The sequence below is a fragment of the Bos taurus genome, chromosome 21 (assembly GCF_002263795.3).
Source record: "Bos taurus isolate L1 Dominette 01449 registration number 42190680 breed Hereford chromosome 21, ARS-UCD2.0, whole genome shotgun sequence".
Lineage (NCBI taxonomy): Eukaryota > Metazoa > Chordata > Mammalia > Artiodactyla > Bovidae > Bos > Bos taurus.
The window spans coordinates 27514079-27538811 of NC_037348.1; the positions used below are offsets into that span (position 1 = coordinate 27514079).

Below are 24733 nucleotides of genomic sequence, written 5' to 3' on the forward strand. Positions count from 1 at the left end.
AATCTATAGACACAGAGCTCAGGTGCCTGCCTTAGTGGTGAGTGGATGGCCAAAGGTGCACAACTCATTAGAGTGGACTCCATGCCCACAAGCTAGTCTTGCTGCAGATTGGGCTCTGGTGTTAGACCACCCGTGTTTAGGTGCTGCCCTTCACCTTACAGCTGGGATCCTAGGTGAGTCATCTCAAAGGTTCAGGTTCTCCATCTGTAAGGCAAGGATTGCCACAGGGTCTCCTTCCTGGGGTTGTTCAGTCATGGATGAAACAATCCACAGAAAGTGTTTAGCTCAGCCAGGCAGAGAGTCAGAGCCCACAGGTGTCACTTGACACTACCTAGCCACGTCACAGGTACCTTCAGGCCAGGGTTCTTCCTCATCCGCAGCCTCCCCATCCACATGTCCGTCAGTAGCATCTGGCTGCAGGTGTGGGCGATGAAGTCCCGGTGTTTGGCTGCCACAGCAAGTTTGAGGCAGGTCGAATTGCTCCAGTTTTTCAGCTCGTACGTCAGTAGTTTCATGGCGATCTGCTCATCGTGCTTGTAGGACTGGTCCAGGAGCTCCACAGCCAGCTGGCCAAAGTCTCTGCCGAGATACAGATGGGAGCGGGTGAGGCAATGGCAGCCACACACTTTGTTAGACAGCCGTGTCCATGGGGACATCACGGAGCCACAGGACACAGAGTCCGTGACTCCCTGTCCTCTCCCAGCAGGGAGCTCCTGGGACATCCCCAAGGGGACAGCCAGGGGCCAGGGTCCATGCTCAGCCATGTTGGAGGCTGACTTCCGGAGGCCCCATGAGGACAAGTCGGCAGATTAATAAGTCTGGGGAGCCCTGGCTTAGAGAAAGAAGTGTGTCCACGCTTTCAGGAGTGTTACCTCCAGGTGCCCCACCAAGTTCTCACAGGGAAGACAGGAGGAGAATCCCCTCATGCTGCCAGCCTGGGGAGGGTCCATTCTGAACTATGCCCAGAGCACTCTGTTCTTCCTAACAAAGCCTGCCCTGGGGAAAACTAGTTAACCAGAGTTCAACCTATTGATGTTTTATCAGAGCCTGACTGAGCTGAGGGTAGGGAAATACCTAGCTCCAGCCCCCTGTAGCCATCCTGTCCAACTGTCCTTGGGAAGGTCAAGTCCAAGGGCATAGATTCACTAAGGCTGTACTCCTCTGAATGTGTTTCCTTATGAAAATCTGTTTTGTTGTCTTTGCATTTAAATTGTATTTCCCAGAAAAAGAATCATGGACATAGAGAACACAGCAGTGATTACCAACTGGAACTGAGGAAGGGAGGGGGTGGGTAGTTGAAGTTAGCAGATGTAAGCTTTTTTATATAGGATGGATAAATAACAAGGTCCTACTGTATAGCACAGGGAACTATATTCAGTATCCTATGATAAACTATAATAGAAAAGAATATTAAAAAGAATCACATATATATATGTATACACTTTGTTGTACAGCAGAAATTAACACAACATTGTAAATCAGCTACATTTCAATAAAGATATACTGTCTAAAATTGTTTTTCCACAAATATCATGTATTAATGCATATATGTGGAATCTAGAAAAGTGGTATAGTTGATCTCATTTGCAAAGCAGAAATAGAGATACAGATATAGAGAAAAAATGTATGGATGCCAAGGAGGAAGGGAGGGTGAGATGAATCAGGAGATTGGGATTGACATATATACACAAATAGGTATAAAATAGATAACGAATGAGAACCTACTGTACAGCACAGGGAACTCTACTCAGTGCTCTATGGTGACCTGAATGGGAAGTAAATCCAAAAAAGAGGGGATACACGTATAAGTGTAACTGATTCTCTTTGCTATAAAGCAGAAAGTAACATGACATTGTGAAGCAATTATACTCCCATAAAAATTAATTAATGAAAAATTGCATTTCCATAGTTTGCACAAGAAGACAGTCAACAAAAACAATGACAGTCCAGAAATGCCTCAGAAAGACAGAAGGAAATATATTGACACAATGGACAAAGCAGAGATGAATAAGCTTTAAATGTGATGATACTTAAGTGAGAACCACATTTGCCACCCTTCCTGGAAAAGGGGTGGTTCTCAGGACAACCAGGTCTCCCTGAGCTCTACATTCCCTCCAGACACTCACTTTGAGTTGTTGTCCAGGTCCTGGGAGATGTCGTCCACCAGCTCACTCTCGGAGGACTCGTGGGCCATGGACTTGTAGAGCTTGCATGCCACCAGGGCCTTGGCCATGCTCTCCTCCCCCCGCTGCCAGAGGAAGACCGCCATCTTTTGGCGTTTCATCAGCACAGCCCACACCATCAGCTCGTGGAAGGGGTACTGGAATCGACTCACGGCCGGGTCGTCCACATCAATGTCCAACTCCTCCTCCTTTTTCTTTTTCTTCTTTTTCTTCCCTTTGGCTGGCGGCTCGTCATCCTGAGGGGAGATAAACACCCTTACCGTGGTCCTGCCAGTAAAGGGTTTCAGGACCAACTGGAAGAAGGGAAACCTCGCTGTCTGCAGGAACAGAGAGACTTCTTAAGTACATCTATGTGTCCACCCATCTTATGAATTCTTTTGAAAAGATGCACATGTTTATTATGAGAAGTAAACCATTGAAAATCAAATGAGCTGAAAAGGCATACTACTGTTTGAAGCTTATACTCCTGGGTTGGCAGGTTTGTTTGTTTGTTTGTTTCCATAAGCCTCTAAAAATTGAAGAGAAGCTGCAAAACTGAACACAAAGAAAACACTTCAATCCAAATCACCCCATGGGAGAGATAAAGCGCAAAAGTGATTTCCTGAGGGATGTCTTTAAATACCAACACTCTGAACCAGAGATTAATAGGAAAGATGTAGAAGGAGGTGGAGGAAAATTATCTTGGTTTTCTACCAATGGTTTGGGCTTCCCAGGTGGCTCAGTGGTAAAGAATCCACCTGCCAATGCAGGAGATGCAGGAGACAGGGGTTTGATCTTTGGATTGGGAAGATCCCCTGGAGGAGGAAATGGCAACTCACTCCAGTATTCTTGGTTGAAGAATCCCATGGACAGAGGAGCCTGAAGGCCTACAGTCCATGTGATCTCAAAGAATCGGACACGACTGAGTATGCACACACGTCTACCAATAGTTTAAGGAAGCAGGAGTTCTATTTTGAAAGAGATTTGTCTTCTCATGTATGTGTTACAAATGGAAGGCCAATGCTTTCCATTTCCAAGGGATTATGAGGGGTCATCCTAATAATAGAGCAGAATCCTAAAGGAAGGCATTCATGACTGGAAGAACTGGTGGTGAAACATGCATGTGGCATGTAATCATTCAGAAAACTAAGATCATGGCATCTGGTCCCATCACTTCATGGTAAATAGATGGGGAAACAATGGAAACAGTGACAGACTTTATTTTGGGGGGTTCCAAAATCACTGACAATGGTGACTGCAGCCATGAAATTAAAAGACACTTGCTCCTTGGAAGAAAAGCTATGACCAACCTAGACAGCCTATTAAAAAGCAGAAATATTTCTTTGCCAACAAAGGTTCATCTAGTCAAAGCTATGGTTTTTCCAGTAGTCATGTGTGGATGTGAGAGTTGAACTATAAAGAAAGCTGAGTGTGGAAGAATTGATGCTTTTGAACTGTGGTGTTGGAGAAGACTCTTGGGAGTCCCTTGGTCTGCAAGGAGATCCAACTAGTCAATCTTAAAGGAAATCAGTCCTGAATATCCATTGGAAAGACTGATGCTGAAGCTGAAACTCCAGAACTTTGGCCACCTGACTCATTTGAAAAGACCCTGATGCTGGAAAAGATTGAGGGCAGGAGGAGAAGAAAATGACAGAGGATGAAATGGTTGGATGGCATCACCGACTTGATGGACATGAGTTTGAGTAACCTCCAGGAGTTGGTGACGGACAGGGAAGCCTGGTGTGCTGCAGTCCATGGGATCGGGAAGAGTTGGACACGACTGAGTGACTAAACTGAACTGAACAGACTATTCCAGGCTGAGGACCCAGTACCCAATAGGATAACAGAAATGGATCTCTGCTTTTTTGCAAATAGCTTTCTCATCAGTGACCTTCTTTTATTCTCACAGATCCTGAGGGGTTGTTAATGTCTTCTAGTCAGTCAGATGAGGAAGTTGTGGCTTAAAGTCTGAATAATTTGCCCACATTCACATGAGGCTGGGCATGGGGTGGAAAAGGGGGTGGAGCCTGAGTCTTCAATTCTTGTGGCAAGTAGTTCATGACTAAACCAAGTTTTATAACTTCATTATGAGGTGTTCTGATATTTTTATTGAAACTATCATATCTTGCCTGGAATTTAAATGTTTTTGTTCTAATTTGTCCCAGTAAAACTGCAGTTTCAGTCATTTAGGGAATATTGAAATTAAAAAAGAAATGTAGCTTTATTTTCAAGATTATATCAAGTCAAATAAAAATCCACTAAGGACTAATGAAATATTGTAAAACAGAAAGCTTTTTTTTTTTTTGCTACACTACAAAACATTCAGGACCTTAGTTCCCTGACCAGGGATCAAACCTATGCCCCCTGCAGTGGAAGCGCAGTCCTAACCATTGGAGTCTGCCAGGGAGGTCCTGAATGGAAATCCCGTTAATCCTACCTTTCCATAGTATGTTATTAAAATATGAATTGTATGCAACTTCTCATAAAATAATTTTAATATTGCTATAGACAGAAAATAACCAACAAAGGGTTCATTTCCCTAAAGTGCATGAACAGACACAAAGCAACAAATAAAAGAGAAGCAACCCAATAAAATAACAAAAGATATGAACTGGAAGTTAAGAAGAAATGAATCCATCCACAATCACAAATCACAGTAAGAGCCTCTAAACACAGCTCAGTGAGAAATTAACTTGAAAATATTAGTACATACAGAAGCAAATTGAATAATAAAATTACTAAATTTGATCTGACAGCATGCTGAAAGCGAAAGTCATTCAGTCCTGTCTGACTCTTTGTGACCCCATGGACTATACAGTCCAGGGAATTCTCCAGGCCAGAATTCTGGAGTGGGTAGTCTTTCCCTTCTCCAGGGGATTTTCCCAACCCAGGGATCGCGCCCAGGTCTCCTGCAGAGAAGTACATAATTGTGCCCAACAAACTGAGAAAATACATTTGTTTCCACACATATGAATCATTAACAAAATTCCACCTGGCATTATTCCCCAATTCTTTTGAGATTTTCAATCTCAACAAGTTCTAGATATTGGAAATCATATAGTCTACACGCAAAGAGTAACACTAGAAATCAATGAGACTAATATAACCACAATAACAAAAGTCTGTATCTAGGCAACTTAAAATATGCTTATAAATAACTCTTGGATTAAGGAGGAAATTATAAACTGTTTAGAAATGAATATCAATAAAAGTTCTACTTACCAAAACCTGTAGGATACCATGAAAAACAATGCTCAGAGAAAAACGTATACTCTTCATGAATTTATTGAAATACAAGGAAGATTGAAAATGGGCAAACACTTCCAAATTGAGTCAATAAAAATAACACAATAACCCCATACAAAGTGTATGGAAGGAATGAATGCAAATTAAAATATATTAATAAAATATAAAACAGAAAAAAAGAAAGTTGCTGAATTAAGCAAAAATACCAATGAAATCCAAAGACAGGTATGGTTAAGAAAAAAGGGAGAAGATATAAAAAAAAAAACTGGAATAAGAAATGGCACACTACTAAAGATACTGAGTAGATTGAAAAAATTAAGATACTCTGTAAAGGTTTATGGGGCTTCCCAGGTGACTCAGTAGTAAAGAATTCCCCTGCCAATGCAGGAGACATGGTTTCAATCCCTGGGTCAGGAAGACACCCTGGAGAAGAAAATGGCAACCCACTCCAGTATTCTTGTCCAGGAAATCTCATGGACAGAGGAGCCTGGCGGGCTACAGTCCATGGGATCACAAAGTAGGACCCAACTGAGAGACTAAACAACAACAAAGATTTACACCAGTGAACCTGAAAGTCTAGACGAAGTAAATTGTTTTCTATGAAAATATAACTGACCAAAGCTGACTCCAGAAAATAGAAAGCCTCGATGAACTCCTACTATTAAAGTTATTACTAAGGTGGTGAAAAATGGGCCTCTCACAGCAAGACTGGACAGGCTATTATATGGGAGAGTTCCACCAAGGCTTCACTCAGCAGATAAACCCTATGTGATACAACCAATCTGAGAGACTAAGGGATTATGCAACACTGACTTTCATAACCCTTCTAGTTATGCTGAAGGTCAGTGTCAACTGTGAACAAGAATCAAAACCTTCTACCCTGAATCCATACAGAAATTGGAATGCTACTTAACTCATGAATTTATTTGAGAAGAATCTTTACAATACTCAGTCTTAATATTGTGTTATGGTGCTTCTTCTACTCATTTATGTATTTTAATGTCTAGTGATTTGTTCTTAAGTTCCCTTGTTAGGTTATTCTGGATATTTTTGTCCCATTATGAGGAAACTTTGTTGATTTTCCTGGACTTTCTAGATACAAAATATTTTTCTGCCAATAATAATTTCCTCCTCCTTTTATATATTCTTCCTTTATTTATGTTTTCATGTCGTAAAATTTCCAGAACACTTTTAAAAACCAGAGGGAATAATGATGCCAACAATAATGGGTGAGCCTGATTTATTCTTGATTTTAATAAAAGTCAGTTGGGTGGCTTTACCTTTTAAAAAAATGTCTATGACCTTTGAATATAATCTGACTAAATCATCCAAGTAAATCTTGGTGTGTGGTGAAGTGGATTTATTCATGGAAAACAAATTCAATCAATTTTATGTTAAATACAAAATGAAGAGGCTCCATGATACCATGAAACCACTGGAACAAGTCCTACTTACTTCCATTCCCAGAAGTTTGAGAGCTTTTGGCTGCATAATGAAAAGGGAGGGGAAAAAAATTCAGTGGAATCAGATAACTGAAGTTACAATACTGTGAGTTGTACATTATTGATATTGCTAGTAGATTGATAATAGATTAAGAAGTACTTTGGGTAGGGAGGTTCAAGAGGAAAGGAACATATACATATACCTATGGTGGATTAGTGTTGATATATGGCAGAAACATTGTATTGTAATATTGTAAAGCAATTAATACTGTACAACACAATATTATAAAGTAATTATCCTCCAATTAAAAATAAAATTTTAAAAGTACTTTGTATAATTAATAATGAAGGACAAACCTAAGGAAAGCATTTGTCCTTCACAGTTAATGATATAAAGTACTCTTTTATCTATTAAAATCTATTTTCCTTTCCTCTGTTTCTGTCAGTCCAGGTCAGGTGAGGAGAGAGACATGCAGACATGGGACCCCCCACCCCAGGGAGAACCAGAGAAGTTCACCCACAGAAACGCAGACACAGAGCTATGGGGCTCTGAGTGGCGCGAGAGGAGGTCTTCATGGGAGGTCTCACACATGAGCCGGGCATGAGATACACATGGGGTTTTGAAGTGGGGAGACGTGGCTGACACATTAGTAGAGTTTGTTCTGAAAGTGGTACATGGTCACCCACAACAGGGTGTGGATAATGAGGGAGAGCCTTAGACGCTTCGATCATGAGCTTGACAGTGATTCCTCAGGCACTGGGGAGCCTTGGGAGTTTGTGAGCAAGGAATGCCCCATCAGGTTCCTCATTTTGGAGGATCAGGGTGGTTCCAGTGGTAGGATGCATGGAAGAAAGCAGAGACAAAGGATCCCAGGAGGAAGACAGTTGTGGACAAAGGATGGGGAAGACTCAAGTGCTGGGCTGTGGGCCCGATGTGTGGAGGGAAGAAATGATGCTTCACACCGAGAGCCACTGCAGGAAGATTGGAAGATGTGTAGGGGGATGGAGTGATGAGCTTGGGTTTGAACAGGCTGAGTTACTGTGGAGGTGAGCAAAGAACCATGTGTGACCCCGGGAACCACAGAAGACTGTGTGTCCACTGAGCTCTACCCTCTTGGGTCCAAACAGGTTGTTGTAGAGGGTCCGGAAGCTCTTGCGCGTGTAGTTGCAGCGGTAGGCACCACCCATGAGGTACTCCAGTACGAGCCCAATGTCTATGAGGCTGATGTGGTAGTCAGGAGGAAGGTTACCCTGTAAGGAAAGGAGCCATGTCTCAGGCCCTGTGAGAAGGTACCTGCAGCCTGGACTGCATCACACACATTGGCGTCGTGACCATCCCTGTTGGTGATGTGGGTGTTAACGGAAGCAATGGGGCATTAAACAATCTTCTATCTGTTACCACAGGATGGAGGGAGATAAGAGGGTGAACCATGTTCCAGAAAATGGGTTAAACTTCCCCATGAGATTAGTTAGAAACCCACAGGGCTATAGGGGAGAGGCCTGGGCTTGTCTGTGGGCTTGGACAGAATGACCAGTAATGTGCATTTAAACATAAAGGAAAGAGGGACCTTCCCAGTGGTCCAGAGGTTGAGACTCTGCCTTCCACCACAGGAGGCGCCAGTTTAGTCCCTGATCTGGAAACTGAGGTCCCACATGCAACAGAGTGAGGCCAAAAAATAAAAACAAAGAATATATATACATATATATATATATATAAAGAATATATATGTATGTATAACTGCATCATTTTGCTGTACAGCAGAAAATAACACAACATTGTAAATCAACTATACTTCAACAAAAAATTGATTAAGGGAAAAAACCATTGAGGACAGATGGTGTAGCTGGTACAAGCCTTCCTTGATGTGAGTAGATTTGCCCTGTTGAGAAGGTGCTTTGACAGCTGCTTGTAGGGGAGAAGGTGTCTTCAGGGGCTGGTGTCCAGATTTTCTACAGAAGGTGGGCATGAGCATATGATGGGCAGGAGGACTCTGTGAAAGGTAGGGGGAGGACGGGACACTCCTGGGACTGGGGCCTTCCTGGAGAAACCTCCACGTGGTGCCCCAGGATTTTCTGAGGGACTCTGAAGGTTTCAGTAAGAACACAATCTCCCTGAGGTGGCTGGGAGTTGGTGAAGGGGCAGAGTTCTGCTGCAGAATGGATGAGGCTGTGTTAAGATGAAGGCAGGGTGTGGGCAGAAGGGAGAGGGACTGAGGGCATCCATGCACCTGTAAGCCAGTCACTCATGCCCCTGGGCAGCTGGCTGATCCAGGAGGCAGAGCTGACCCATCCATTATAAGGATGCTATGCTATGTGCTATTTCTGGCTTAGTTAACTTCCTGCAGCTGAAATGATGGCGGAAACCTGGGATCCATCCCATGGAGACTCTGTTGTTGTTATTTAGTCACTAGTCATGTTTGACTCTTTGCGACTCCATGGACTGCAGCCCACCAGGCTTCTCTGTCCATAGGATTCTCCAGGCAAGAATACTGGAGTGGTTGCCATTTCCTTCTCCACTCACGGAGACTACACTTTTTGAATGTCCTCCTTTTGCACAGGGACCTCATCCTTCACTCAGCCTTTGCAAGTTTGTTCAGCCCTCATAGTGATACTTGATCAAGTCAGGGATTTCACATGAGGGGACAAGATACAGCTCTGCCTCTGTGAGCTTGTTGTTTGTGGCAGGGGAGGGGGTTAATGGCCAAGCCACCAAATCTCAACACAGCAGCATGTTCAGACCCCCACTCTGCCTGTGTGGGCAGGTGAGAAAGGGCTTCCTGGGGAGGGTGACACTGAGGCAGAGCAGGGGCTGCTGCAGCTGAGGGCAGAAAGCACTGCAGATATGACCATGCTCGGCCCCAAGACAGAACACATGAGCGTGTGGTGGACCGTATGGTGGGCATCTAATGGGCCCAGTGGATGCAAGTGTCTTAGATTGGAGCCTTAACTTCATGAGATGTGGGAGGCTTTCAAGTGGGGGCATCCTGTGTCTGGGGAGGGCGGGAGGAGAATGATTGAAACCACTTAGGTGAGACCCAGGTGGTTGGGTCTACACTTGAGTAGCAGTGGCTTTTGACTCTCAGCGCTTCCAAAATTAAGAAATCTGGGAAAGTGGGAAACAAGGGCATGGCAGTCCCTGGTCCCTCTTGGTTCCCAGACCCAGTGATTCTGCTCTGATCCAATGAGCATTTGTGAGATACGCTGGGACCAGGGACCCTTCGCTGCAATCCTTGCACCTGGACACACCTCTCCTTGAACAACAAAATACAAAGGAACTGTATGGGACTAAAAATAATCGCATGCATGTGCAGTTGGGGCAAATTCTGGACCCAAAAGATACAAAGAGACCAAAAATTGCAACTGCCTCTTTTGAGAAGCCTGGGGCAAAATCAGGATACCGCCCTCTTCATATAGCACCATGGTTTTTCCAGTGGTCATGTATGGATGTAAGAGTTGGACTGTAAAGAAAGCTGAGCGCCAAAGAATTGATGCTTTTGAACTGTGGTGTTGGATAAGACTCTTGAGAGTCCCTTGGACTGCAAGGAGATCCAACCAGTCCATTCTAAAGGAGATCAGCCCTGAGTGTTCTTTGGAAGGAATGATGCTAAAGCTGAAACTCCAGTACTTTGGCCACCTCATGCGAAGAGTTGACTCATTGGAAAAGACTCTGATGCTGGGAGGGATTGGGGGTAGGAGGAAAAGGGGACGACAGAGGATGAAATGGCTGGATGGCATCACCGACTCGATGGATGTGAGTTTGAGTGAACTCCGGGAGATGGTGATGGACAGAGAGGCCTGGCGTGCTGCATTTCATGGGGTCGCAAAGAGTCGGACACGACTGAGCTACTGAACTGAACTGAACTGAAGAGGTGAGCAAACCACCTAAGTCACCCTTCCAGCCCAACCCTGGACACACACCTACTCTCACTCCACTGCTTAAGGAACCAGCTTGCCCTTCCTCAGGGAGCAAGCAAGGGAAACTGTTGTTTGTTCTCACTCCCCATTGCTGCAGCAAGAACCCCAATAAAGCCTCACCTGAATTCCTTGTCTGGCCTCTAGTCAATCTCTATTGATTGGGGAAGTTCAAGAAGCCAGGTTGGTAACATTTGTAGTAAAAGCCACATTCTCACATCAGTAGAATCAGACACCTGTTTGAAGTCTAACCAGTCTTTCTGGGACTCTGACTGAGGGCCCTTTTCTCCCGTTTGAGTTGTTCCCTCCTGCTCAGAACATGAACACCCATCCTGCACTCCTCATGCCAGGCATTGCGTTCTGGCCTCATGAATCATTCTATGTTAACCTGGTCTGATCCTCCAGCCTGTGGCGGACAACAGGACCCCAGAAACTCCACGACAGAACAGGGAGTAGATGGGATCCTACAAGACTGTAAGGGGTTTAGTGCTGGAAAGGACGATGGGGCCATGAAGTGGAGGTGTCTATCACTGTCTAATGAGGAAACAGGGCCAAGAACTGTTGCATGGGACACGCAGAATGACATGAGGCCTGTCCTGCTAGGACTTCTGGAAAGAGGCACAGGGAAGGAGTGAGGGGAAATCTGAAACCTGTAGAGCATGGGGGCCCTGGGCAGCAGAGAGGAACTTGCTATCCTCCCCCACCTCCACCCCTGGCTGGGGCCAACCTACCACCAGTCATTTAGCGTAAGCCGATTGTGTGTGGGATGAACACCACACTTGAAGAAGATGACATTTGAAAAAAGTAAACTCTTTTTATGGAGAGAGGAATTCATGATTTCTTATGCCTCCAATAAAATGACACCACATTTGGAAATTTTAAAATTGCTTTAGAAAATGTCTTATTGAAAGAAGTCAACAGGTAAAGGACTAGAGAACAGCAGACTGAGACTTGCCTGGTGGTCCAAGGGTTATGACACCAAACTCCCAATGCAGGGGGCACAGGTTCAATCCCCCATCAGGGAATTAGACCCCACGTGCTGCCTGGCATGCAGCCAAAAATTAAATAAATAAAACAAGTAACGTTTGAAATAGCTCATTCAAAATATATATATACATATATATATATAAACAAAAGCAAAGACAAAAAGAGAATACTGACCTTTTTTACATCCCTCACCAGCAAATGAAGTGTATTGGGTGGACCCAGTCTCTGAAAGAGAAGCATTCAGCCATATTAAATATGTTTTTCTCTTCAACTCTTAGAGCAAAATCCGACTCTATAGAATTAATGAATTTGTGAAAGCTGGGATGTCATCCACTATCAGCCTGTGTCTTTACAACACAGGACTGGTCATGGGTAAGAAGTATCCCGCACGTTCAAAAATATGTTGAATACCGTTTATCAAATTATTTTAAAGAGAATCTCACAGGGCACCATATCGTCTTAAAAGTTCACCAAGTTTTAGCAAGTAACCTCTCAGGACCACTTCTACGTCTTAAAATTTTAGAACAGGAGAGAGAATGTACATCTCAAAATTCATATGGTAAGAATACAAGCCAAGAGGATTTCATCCAAACACTGTGATTCTCATGTCAGGCGCTCCTTGTTGTGCAAACTCAGTTTTCCATTTTTATCAAAGCCTCATAAAAAGTGGTAGTCCCCAGAAACAAATGACTGCTTACCCTGGGAACTTTTCACTCTGCTAATGACTCCAGGAGCTGGACTCTTCCTTTGTAGAAACTTGTCCTCATGCACCATCCCTGAGTTAATGGTACAGATGGGGCGGGGGGCTGGGTAGCCTGGCAGAGGTGGGTGAGAATGGGACCCTCGCCGAGCCCACTGGTCAGGCGAGAACACCGGCCCTTAAATGATTCATGCTTAGACACTCCATCATGTCTGACTCTTTGCAACCCCTAGGACTGTAGCCCACCAGGATCCTCTGTCCCTGGGATTCTTCAGGCAAGAATAGCCGAGTGGGTTGCCATTTCCCTCTCTCTTCCACTAAAGCCGTGTTCTGATGGGGCCAGCTCCCCTCCACTCTCCCTCCTTCACAATCACTCACTGTGTTATAAAGCTCTTCCAGCCTCGGGATGGTGAGAAAGTGTTGCATGTTGACTCCATTTTCAATCAGGAGCTTCACAAAGTCCACACGGTCTAAGACCAGTGCGTCCAGCATGGCCTGCTCCAGAGCATTCACCTGCATGAGCCCAGGGGAGGGGCATGAGTACCTAGGGGGTGCTGGGTAGGGGCAAGTTCACAGGGCAGCGGAGGAGGCAGTGAGAACTTGACCTTCCCCTCGAGGAGGATGACTGGCTCCAAGGACCTGTGAGCCCAAGAAAGGGACCAGAGCCATCCCACCTACCCAGTTCAGCAGCTCAAGCTTCCGGGGGTCAGTTTCTTCCTCTACCTCCTCCTTCACCTTCCCTTTCTTCTTGCCTTTTCCTTTTCCTCTTCCCCCCTTGGTGGTCGCAGCGGGTGGCTTCTTCTCCTTCTCCGTGGCCTTGCTATCCGTTGGGGGTGCCAGGCTTCCCAGGGGCTGCAGTTCAAGCAGACAGGGTTGGGAAAGGGATTAAAGCTTCCCCTTGTCCCAGGACCAGTGCCTCCCCTCTGCATGCACATGTGTGCACACACACACACACACGTCCAGGTACACAGGAGTGCACACATGCATGCACAGATACACAGGCACATACAGGTGCAAGCATGAGCACACAGACTCAGACATGCACACAGGCAACACAGGCACACATACTTGTGAGCACACACACACACACACACTTAGCTGTCACAGGCCAGTTGTCTGGTGGCAAAGACCCTGATCTCATGACCCTCTATTACTTAAATGCTTGAAGTACATTCATGTACTTTAAGTGGCTGTTTCAGTTGATGTGTGTTTTTGTCAAAGGAAAGGGTGCTGAGAGGTAAATTCAAAGGCACCAAAAAGAAGTGTCTGTGGAAAGTGATGGAAACGAGAGAAAACAATTGTGAGGGGCCGGAGATGACAGGTGAAACCACAGATGCTTGTGTGGAGAGAAGCCTGGGCTGAGGTCTCCTGGGTGTAACTGACAGGCACATGTTTCCAGAGAAACAAGGGCCTTTGAAAGATACTACAAGAAAGGGAATTCACTCAATGAACAGTAATAAAAGAATAGATAGTCTTGATGATGAAAGGAATATGCTAAGAAGAAAAGAGAGAATCAATTAGAAATGCAAGGGAGGGGCTTCCCAGGTGGCTCTGTGATAAAGAATCTGCCTGCCAATGTAGGAGATACAGGTTTGATCCCTCGTCCAGGAAGATCCCACATGCCGCAGAGCAACTAACCCCATGTGCCCCAACTACTGAGCCTGTGCTCACAGCCCGTCCTCCACAACAAGAGAAAGCACTGTAATGAGAAGCCTGTGCACCACAGCTAGAGAGTAGCCCCCACACGCTGCAACTAGACAAAGTCCACGTGCAGCAGTGAAGACCCAACACACTCAACAAGCCATAAATACATAAAATTATTCTTTAAAAAAGAAATGCAAGGGAAAGCAAACATCCATCTATTCAAATAAGGCAAGGTCCAAATTTAATTTAAATTTCGCATAATTTAAACAATGGATGGACTGTAAGAACCTTCATGCTTGTTGTGTTTTCCTTTGTAGGGCCCTGGTGACTCACCCAGGGCTACCTTTCTTTCTCTTTGAGTTCAGCTGTAATGTTAGGCTCAGCTGTGAACAATCTGTACAGAATCACAGTAAAATCTGCTGGTTTTTCCATTTTTAGAATTAACATAAAGACCTAGTATGGAGGATGGAGGAGGGCGAAATGAATAAAGATTATCGAAAGGTACAAACTCCCAGTTATAAAATAAATGCCATGGGATGTCATGTACAACATGGTGACTACAGTTGATAATTCTGTGTTGTATATTTGAAAGTTGCTAAGACAGTAGATCTTAAGAGTTCTCATCACAAGAAAAAAATTGTAACTGTGTGTGGTGACAGATGGTAATTAGATTGTAGTGATTTTATAATATACACATATTGAATCATTATATTGTATACCTAAAACTAATATGTCGTATGTCAATTTATCTCAATTAAAAACAAAATATAAACAAGGACCTAATATATAGCACAGGGAGCTATATTCAATGTCTTGTAATATGCATTAAATCTTCCCTGGTGGCTCAGCAGTAAAGAACCTGCCTGCCAATGCAGGAGATATGGGTTCAATTGCTGGGGCAGGAAAATTCCCTGGAGGAAGAAATGGCAACCCACCCCAGTATTCTGGCCTAAAAAATTCCATGGACAGAGGAGCCTGATGGGCTACAGTCCATGGGGTTGCAGAAAGTTGAACATGACTGAAGCCACTGAGCACACATGCACACACTGATTGCTTAAATTCTTCACACTAATTGGATAAAAGATAACTGTGAAAATGAAATGTACTTTTAAGGTACGTGCCAGACCTGTTTTGAGAAATAAGGTTTTTAAAGTTCGACATGAATCCTCTAGATATTCCAAACCCCCTTTTGAAGCAGCAGAGCCCTAATTTTGCAAACAAAAAATTTCCCCAAGTCCCAATACACAAAACCTATCAAAGAAGCTGCTTTTTTCAAAAAAAATAATTTTAAAAAATATAAGTATAGTTGATTTACAATGTTCTGCTAATTTCTGCTGCTGCTGCTAAGTCGATTCGGTTGTGTCCGGCTCTGTGCGACCCCATAGATGGCAGCCCACCAGGCTCCTCCGTCCCTGGGATTCTGCTATACAGCAAAGTGATTTAGTTATAAATATACACATATATTACATTTTAAAAATTCTTTTCCATTATGATTTATCCCAGGAGATTGAATAGAATTCCCTGTGCTGTACAGTAGGACCTTGCTGTTTATCCATCCTAGATATCACAGTTTGCATCTGCTAATCCCAAACTCCCAGTCCATCCTTCCCCTACTCCTCTCCCACTTGGTAACCACAAGTTGTAAAGAAGCTGCTTTGATTGAAGGAGCAGGAGGTTGCTGAGAGCTGTTCATCATGCTTGCTCATATCTGCACACACACACCCCCACACCACACCCAGGTACAACCACACACATACACAGATCCCACAGACATACACCGTATGCACGGTAAACCACACACCACACATCCACACATACATTTCACACCCTACACACATACTGCACATAGATACACATATACAATACACCAAACCACATCCACACATACCACACCCCAAAGTCTACACACAAAGGTCACACACACAGTCCCCTAGCCCTCTGGGGTTTCATGGAACATAGTTTAAAAATCAATGCTTTCAATGCAATCATTGTATTTCATTTTAAAGAGCAATCTTCTTTCTTCTTCTTAAAAGGGTAAAAACCCATGTTCACCAGCAATGATAAAATATTTAGTGCTCTTTATTCAAGAGCACTGGTTTGAATCTGAAGTTAGTGCCAGGAGCTCTTATTTCTTGCTGGTTCTTTGAAATGACACAGCAACAACTCCTAATAATCCTAACAACTAGACACTGTTGGTGTTAGTCGCTCAGTCGTGTCTGACTCTGCAACACCATGGACTGTAACCTGCCAGGCTCCTCTGTTCATGGGATTCTCCAGGCAAAAATACTGGAGTGGGTTGCCGTGCCCTCCTCCAGGGGATCTTCCTGATCCAGGGATCAAAACACATCTTGTGCATCGCAGGCAGATTCAGTACCATCTGAACCACCAGGGAAGCGACCAGACATTGGGTCATCAGAAACCCCAGAAGATTTTCTGAGATCCACAGCACAAGGGAGCTTGTACTAATACACCCTCTGTACAAAGTCATGACAAACAGTATAGATTGAAAAGACTTAGTTTCACCGGCCAGCGGGGCCCAAAGACAAAGATCTGACTCCGAGCTATGTCCACACGGTTCCAAGCCAGCGCCAAGCTCAGCTGGTCCGGAGCCGATGCATTTGTTCCTGGAAGGCAAGAGACGGGGCAGTTCTCACCTCACGCCTGGACTGTGGAGGGTTGTGGGGGAAGGGCCTGGGTGGGGGGCAGGGGCTTCCATAGGCTGGCTCAGCATCTCACCCTTTTCTCTGGTCCCTGAGTGACTCAGTATTTTCAAAGAGCTGGCTGGGAGGAGGATGGAGGCAACCTCTTTCCATGTCAGGAAAGAGGTTTCTGTTCCCAGGAGGAACAGAGGAGGAAGCCAAGGACCCCAGTTTCCTATTCTGCAAGAGGGCAGGAGCCCTGGGGCCACCCAGACACCTGCCAGGCCAGGTCAAGGGGCTCTGCTCCTCCAGATCAAAGGGAGCACAGTCCAGAGTACCAGCCTCTACTGCAGGGAGACCAGCTCAGTACCACCAGGAGGCTGACCCAGTGGGGACCCCTGCCCCTCACTCCTCCAGCACCCTCCACTTCGCAGTGGAGGAGGGAGGTGACCCCTCAAGCAGCCAGGTGGCAGCCTATCATTAGGAGAGTCTGCGAAAATTGATGGAGCGCTGTGAGACGCAGGGATCACAAATGAAAAATCATTTCATGCTTACCCTCTCTGAGCTGAAACCTGTCATGAGCTAGCTACCAGTGGAAACTGGTTCTTAGCCATCAAGAACCAGTGGTCCATTGCTCCCTCCTCCCAGAAAAGTCCCCTCCAGAGAACCCACTTGGAGCCTCATCTACCACGGCTTTAGACTACAATAACTCTAGGCAGCCTGGCCAGCTCAGGGTTCCATCCCCAGCAGACACATTTCCTGGCGGAAGGAGGTTGCAGGGGGAGGGTTTCCTGGCCAAGAGTGGGGCCTGGGGAGGCCAGCACAGAAAGGACAGGAGGGGCCATTTCTAAGAGCTCACCTTTCAGCAGGGCAGTTAAAATCGCCATCTCGATGTCTTGCTGACCCTCAGAACCCATCCTAAACACAGTGACCTGAAAATAGATTAATCGTGAAAAGACTGAATAAAGCAAAGTGGAAATTGAGAGGGAGAATTAGAGTGTTGTTTAAAAAAGGGACCTCAGAGGCCAATGCTAATACAACCATCCCTAGAGCAAGGGGATTTTCCATCAGGGCCTTCTGATTTCCAGAAGGGACAGCATTTGGAATCCTCACTTGGACTTTATTTTATTCTTCACCCCACCTGGAGCTGAGGGAGCCCATGCAGGACATGCCTGCTGATATCTAAATGGCTACTGAAAGTGACAAAAGCCTCTCTACTCAGATTTGATACATTTGTAGGAAATTTGTAGATTTAGAATTTTGAAGAGTGCCTGTCTAACAAGAGTGCCTCTTCCTTATAAGAATAATTAAGGAGGTAAAAAATCTTCCCTGGTGGCTCAGACTGTAAAGAATCTGCCTGTAAAGTGGGAGACCCAGGTTCTATCCCTGGGATGGGAAGATCTCCTGGAGAAGGGAACGGCAACCTATTGCAGTATTCTTGCCTGGAGAATCCCACGGACTCAGGAGCCTGGAAGGCTACAGTCATGGGGTCACAAAGAGTCAGACACAGCTGAGTGACTAACACTTTCACTTTCCCCTTGAAGGAGGCAAAGGGTAGAAAATAATGAGGGTATTTTGTAGAATTTTCTAAGCACATCTGCAAGCATGGTGTATGTCACTCCTCAGTGCTTTATTTATTTATTTATTTTTTTTTTTTTTTTACTTTTTGGCTACACTACACAGCATGTGGGATCTTAGTTCCCTGACTAGGGATCGAATCCAACCAAGCCCCCTGCAGTGGAAGTATAAAGTCTTAAGCATAGAGATCACAAGGGAAGTCCCTGTGACGCCAACACTTTAAATCTCATTGATGACATCAGCCTCAGAACTGGTGGGATGTGGCCTGAGGTGCCCTGACACACACAAGATCCGATGCATCTGTATCCCTACTCTGAGGAGAACCTGCCTGTGCTTTGCCTGCTTCCCTCACATGGACAGAATTGCCAGCTGGGTCAGGATCTGTAAACTGCCTCTTGGAAAAGCCTGAATGAAAATAGGAACAACTTCATCCTGCACACATAGGCAGCATCAGAAAGGAAACAATTCTCTCTGTGGAGCTGCCTAGAGAATCCACTCAAGACACTTACCAGTTCTTTCTTCTTCATGCACTCCATGATCATTGCAAACAGCTGATGTGATTGTGTCTTGTTGTAATTAAACGTTTTTTGGATGGTGACTATAAGTTGATCCCTGAGGGAGTCATTGATTATCCTGTTTGAAGGGGATGGGAAAAAGAAGAAAACACAGGTGAAATCCACATGAATAAATCTGTATGAGTCAGGGGTCCCCAGCTTCCAAGACCTAATAATGCCTGATGATCTGAGGTGGAGCTGATGTAATAAATAATAAAGGGAACAATCAACATGATGTGCTTGAATCATCCCAAAACCATCCCTCTGTCCCCTGTCCGTGGAAAACTGTCTTCCACAAAACTGGTCTCAGGTGCTAAAAAGGTTGAGGACTGCTGAATGTGATACTGTCTGGTATCTTTGGTTTGAAAATTAACCATTGGAAGATATTCCAGGATACCAGGATAGGAGACCAAAAGGGACCACAGTCAACAGCTGCATTTACACTTGTCCTAAATTTCAGGCTGTGTGAGTGCTTAGTCGCTAAGTTGTATCTGACTCTTTGTGACCCCATGGACTCTAGCCCACCAGGTTCCTCTGTCCATGGGATTTCCCAAGCAAGAATACCAGAGTGGGTTGCCTTTTCCTACTCCAGGGGATCTTCCTGACCCAGGAATTGAACCTGAGTCTCCTGCATTGGCAGGCAGATTCTTTACCACCGAGCCAGCTGTGAAGCCCCAAATTTCAGGCTATTAGGTTGAAAAGCTTAGAAGGGAAAATGAAGTTGTGAGAGAACGCATACCCTCCCCCCACCCAAGAAAGAATCCATAAGAAACATTGCTTCTGAGAGCACCCTTACTGACCCTGGGAAGTGGGACAGGAGAGCTAGAAAAACTACCTTCTCTTATATTTTTGGGCCGGCTAGCCATACCACGATTCCTTCTGGCCCTCACAAGAGGCAGTTCAAACCCCACCCTCCTTCCTAACATGTCAGAGCTCCTACCCTCCTTCCTCCGAGTACTTGTGGGCAAAGGACAGGATGTCTGAGGCCCGGCCACTGCCATCGCAGACCACCACGGGGACCGGGGGCTCTTCTCGGAGATATTCCAGGACGATGGAAACCACGTTCGGGCCCCCTTCCACCACAAGGCCCACGAGGGGCACGCCCTGCCCCAGCCCTGAAACACATACCACATCCAAGTTCAGACCACTGTCAAGGCCCTATTTGACCCCTTGCTCTGATTCCTGAAACATGGGGAAGAAGGAAACCCTTAGGCCTGGACGTGCGCTTACAGAGGGTTAGTTTTCACTGGGAGAGTTGAAGGCCCTCAGGATGTGATGACTGCTCATGTTCTTTTATTCAAAGCCCACATCATAGGCTTATTGGAAAAAACAGAGCCTTAAAATGACGAACTTGACAACACGTATGTGGTTCAACTGTATGTATCACCCACGTAGCTTACAAGATGCTTCAAGGTGAGATGCAAGAAACATGGAAGATTCTTCTTGCTAAAAGAATACTTCCCTATTGCCCTGTCCTGGGTGATGTTCCCACTCTGGATGGGTGTCCCTTCAAGAATGACACTGCAGACGGTGTCTGGACCCGTGCTAGGAGAGCTCTGTTCTATAATACCAGCCTCACGTGAATTAGCCTTATGACCTGGGACTGGTCACCAGGCCACCCTGAACTGCAGTAAGAGGTGAATCACCCCAGGGCCTTCTCTATCTCCTGAAGGAGCAACGGATGTAAAGTATAAGAAACTGTGAGGCTGTCAAGTCAAGGTGTTCTGTCAACCTCAAGTGGTGTCATGATGTGCAGTGTTGTTATAATAGGTATAGTAGCTGTTGATTAGCCTCCAGTGCCTGGAATAGGCAGTGAGTTATCTAGGAGGGCAAAGCCATGGACCATCATTAGCTCCCCAGTTAATAACTTGTTCCCATAAAGAATCATATATATGTGTGTGTGTATGTATATATATATATATATGTATACACACACACACACTTTGTTGTACAGCAGAAATTAACACAACATTGTGAATCAGCTATATTTCAATAAAAATATACTGATTAAAATTGTGTTTTCACAAACATCATATATATGTGGAATCTAGAAAATTGGTACAGATGATCTTATTTGCAAAGCAGAAATAGAGACACAGATGTAGAGAAAAACCAAGAGGCGGGGGAGTAGGATGAATTGGCAGATTGGGGTTGACATATATACAACTAGGTATAAAATAGGTAACTAACAAGAACCTATTGTATAGCACAGGGGACTCTACTACTCAGTGCTCTGTGGTGATCTGAATGGGAAGGAAATCCAAAAAAAGAGGGGATACCTGTATACATATAGCTGATTCACTGTGCTGTACAGAAGAAACTAACACAACCTTGTAAAGCAACTTCACTCTCATAAAAAATTAATTAAAAAAATAATTACTTCCCCCAGAGTCCTCCCTCTGCCTCTATGAGATGATAGGACTCTTCTGAACATGGTAGGACAAGCCGACTCTGGTGGCAGAACCAGAAGGTGGGCTCTGGGAAGCAGGTGGTAACAGGAGGGCCTCAAGAACCCAGGATTCTGGGTGGGAGGGGAGATAGTGGGAGTGAAGGAGCAGCTGCTGCTGCTGCTGCTGCTAAGTCGCTTCAGTCATGTCTGACTCTGTGTGACCCCACAGACGGCAGCCCACTAGGCTCCTCTGTCCCTGGGATTCTCCAGGCAAGAACCCTGGAGTGCATTGCCATTTCCTTCTCCAGTGCATGAAAGTGAAAAGTGAAAGTGAAGTCGCTCAGTCGTATCCGACTCGTAGCAACCCCATGGACTGCAGCCTACCAGGTTCCTCCATCCATGGGATTTTCCAGGCAAGAGTACTGGAGTGGGTTGCCATTGCCTTCTCTGAAGGAGCAGCAGAGACCCATTTTCCTACTTCACAATTTTACCCTCAAACTGGCCAGGACAGACTATGTTCTGAGCATGTTTCCCCAGTGTCTGTTTGTTGTGATGGGAGTTATCTGATCTTGGTGAATAAGTTAGTGAATAGAAGATATGTCCTTGGTCTCACGGTTCTGAAGGACTTTGGATAGGAACTGCCAGCACAGTTGGGAAAAGGTCTAAGAACTTCAAGCAGGGGAATTGAGTGTTTCTGGTTTGCTTCCACAATGCATTTCTATAGTCAGTAACTCTTAAATATTTTGAACTTTTATTTTTTTTCCTGCACCTCAAGACATACAGGATCCTAGTTCCCTGACCAGGGCTAGAACCCATGTCTCCTGCAGTGGAAGCATGGAGTCCTAACTGCTGGACTGACATGGAAGTCCCACTGTGAACAGCTTTGCAGTATCCTACCAGAGTAACCTCAGTTATATTCATTTCAGAAGCTATGTGTTGAGGGTCTGGTATGTACCAGGCAGGCTCTCCAGCCAAGAGATGCTGGAGAAATGGACCAACCAAGAGATGCTGGAGAAATGGACCAAAACTATGTGGACTTGCCCTTGAGATTTCCAGCCTCTGCAAGGCTTGAAATTCGAGATCTTCAGGACTCCAGGGACCCAATCACCTTCTTTTCTAGAACAGAGGAGAGCTGGTTCTTCATGGTTCAGGCTGGACTACTGAAGCTCCATGCTGTGGGAGGTGACGACTGAGCACCCCTTTGCTGTCCCTGCCCCACTCAGAACCCTGGGCAAAGGATGACAAAGGGAAGCCCACAGGTCACACAGCCAGGGGAGGTTGGGCGGTGTGAACATGCACGTGGCCAGAACAGCAAAAATGTGACAGCCATCAGCCAGGCAGCTGCTCCTTGGAAATCCACAACTTTTCATAGCACGCTGTCTCATTCCAACCACACTGCAGCCCTACAGACCCTTTAATTATGATTTACAATGACCATTTCTAAGGTCTAGACTGTCTTTTGCAATCTTACCAATAATGGTTACAACAAAATACCCTTTAAGATCATTTGATCATTGTTTGACATTAAGAATCACTGGAGTTTGAACAGTCAATTTGCTGTACAGAAGAAATTAACTTAGCATTGTAAATCAAATATACTCCCCCCAAAATTAAAGTAACTACAGTAACTCATTACAAGAAATGAGAACCACTGACAACATAGTGGGGAATGCCATCACTGTGACAACGGCTGCGGGGCTGTTTATCAGGTCCACACTCCTTGTGAACTTGGGGCAAAGCACCCTAGTGCAGTTCAAGGAGTGGGATTTGGTTGGTGGCCAAGGAAAAGGGTCTTGCTATGGTCGAAGAGGAGTCAGGGGAAGACTGTAAATGCCTGCAGACTTCTCCAGCCCGGTTTGCAGGACAGCCCTGAGCCCACAGAACAACTTACTCGTGTTGATCTTCTGCAAAGAAATGTGCTTCTCTAGCTGCCGTCTCAGCATCACCTCGGCCCCGTACTTGCCCAGGGTGCCATTGTCGGCCAGGATGAAGTGCGTGTGAGAGTTGTTGAGCACGGAGAGCTTACTCAGGGGATTGGACATGGTCTGGTACACCCGTGTCACCTGATTAAATGCACAGCACAGGTCAGAGGTGCAGAACTTTGACAGTAAGACTAACAGGAGAAGCAAAAGCACTCAGATGTGGAGCTACGGCTTCATCTAATCGTACACTTCAACCTGCTCTGCCTTCCCTAGCCTCTCTATTGAAAGTTTGTGTGTTTTTTTGTGTGCAATTTTTATATTAAATTAGAAAAAATACTTTAGTCATGACAACCCAGTATCTTAATTCTGCAATTAAAAATTTTTTTTTCATATTTTGGCCGCACCTCATGGGATGCGGGATTAGTTCCCTGACCGGAGATTGAACCCACACCCCCTGCAATGGAAGCATGGAGTGTTAACCACTGAAGCAACAGGGAAGTCCCGACATCCCAACATTTTAGATCGTGCCCTTCTTCAGGGGATCTTCCTGACCCAGGGATAGAACCTTCATCTCCTGCACTGGCAGGTGGGTTCTTTACTGCTGAGGCACTGAGGGGATCAGAATCCTGCTTGAAGTCTTGTATCATCATTTTGCAAGATGTTACTGCTGGGGAAAGGGAAAAGGCTACATGAGACCTCTCTTTATTATTTCCTACAACTGCAGGTGAAATCTACGATGACATCAAAATAAAGGCTTCGATTTTTTAAAATTGCACATCTCTGGGAAAATACTTACATCCCTTCCAACCAGGTCTTCTTTGTTCTCCACAATGCCCCAGGGAGCGATTCCTATAGCACAGACCCGGCCTCTGGACTTGGAGGAGTGGTCCTTCAAGGCATCCCCCACATGGCTGATGACACCTGTGAGCAGCCGTAAGTCATATTTGCAGGCCCCATGCTGCTGCTGCTGCTGCTAAGTCGCTTCAGTCGTGTCCAACTCTGTGTGACCCCATAAACGGCAGCCCACCAGGCTCCCCCGTCCCTGGGATTCTCCAGGCAAGAACACTGGAGTGGGTTGCCATTTCCTTCTCCAATGCGTGAAAGTGAAAAGTGAAAGTGAAGTCGCTCAGTCGTGTCTGACTCTTAGCGACCCCATGGACTGCAGCCCACCAGGCTCCCCTGTCCGTGGGATTTTCCAGGCAAGAGTACTGGAGTGGGGTGCCATTGCCCTTTACCTCCCATCAAATCACTTTTCAGGAACTTTAGGGCTCCCTGCTCTGAGATGCTCCACTTCTTGCAGAACAGGGCTGAATCACTGAAAGTCTGAGCGCATAAAAATTAGTCATCCTGCATTAGCTCCTAGGAAAGGGAAAATAAAAACCAAAGCAACTGTACAGGAACTTTCTTCACAAGTTTCCAAGACCTAAGGATGGATGAAGTAAGGGTCTCCCTTTGTCTGCATTCAGCTAAAGCTGAGTCAGATGGCCAGGTGTGTTTCTCAACCTCTCTGGGCCTCAGTGATGGGAAAAGGATTGTCAGAAGCCTCAGTGAAAATGAG

The 24733-nt window shown here is 45.4% G+C and overlaps 1 protein-coding gene and 1 non-coding gene across 2 annotated transcripts in view; both read right to left on the bottom strand.

The window, feature by feature from the left end:
- The window catches only part of TRPM1 (transient receptor potential cation channel subfamily M member 1), a 100756-nt gene that overhangs the window by 31535 nt on the left and 44488 nt on the right, over positions 1-24733 (bottom strand). The window contains exons 5-17 of the mRNA XM_059879304.1: positions 23972-24096; positions 23145-23316; positions 19805-19979; positions 18820-18943; positions 17592-17664; positions 16617-16717; positions 13128-13301; positions 12828-12962; positions 11924-11974; positions 7961-8101; positions 6864-6893; positions 2127-2419; positions 351-579 (exon numbers count right to left, since the gene is read on the bottom strand). Of these exons, the coding sequence (XP_059735287.1) occupies positions 351-579; positions 2127-2419; positions 6864-6893; positions 7961-8101; positions 11924-11974; positions 12828-12962; positions 13128-13301; positions 16617-16717; positions 17592-17664; positions 18820-18943; positions 19805-19979; positions 23145-23316; positions 23972-24096 (1823 nt within the window). The remainder of the gene's footprint in view (positions 1-350; positions 580-2126; positions 2420-6863; positions 6894-7960; positions 8102-11923; positions 11975-12827; positions 12963-13127; positions 13302-16616; positions 16718-17591; positions 17665-18819; positions 18944-19804; positions 19980-23144; positions 23317-23971; positions 24097-24733) is intronic.
- Positions 22420-22529, bottom strand: MIR211 (microRNA mir-211). Its single transcript, NR_030940.1, has one exon. It is a non-coding gene; the product is annotated as a microRNA mir-211 (primary transcript).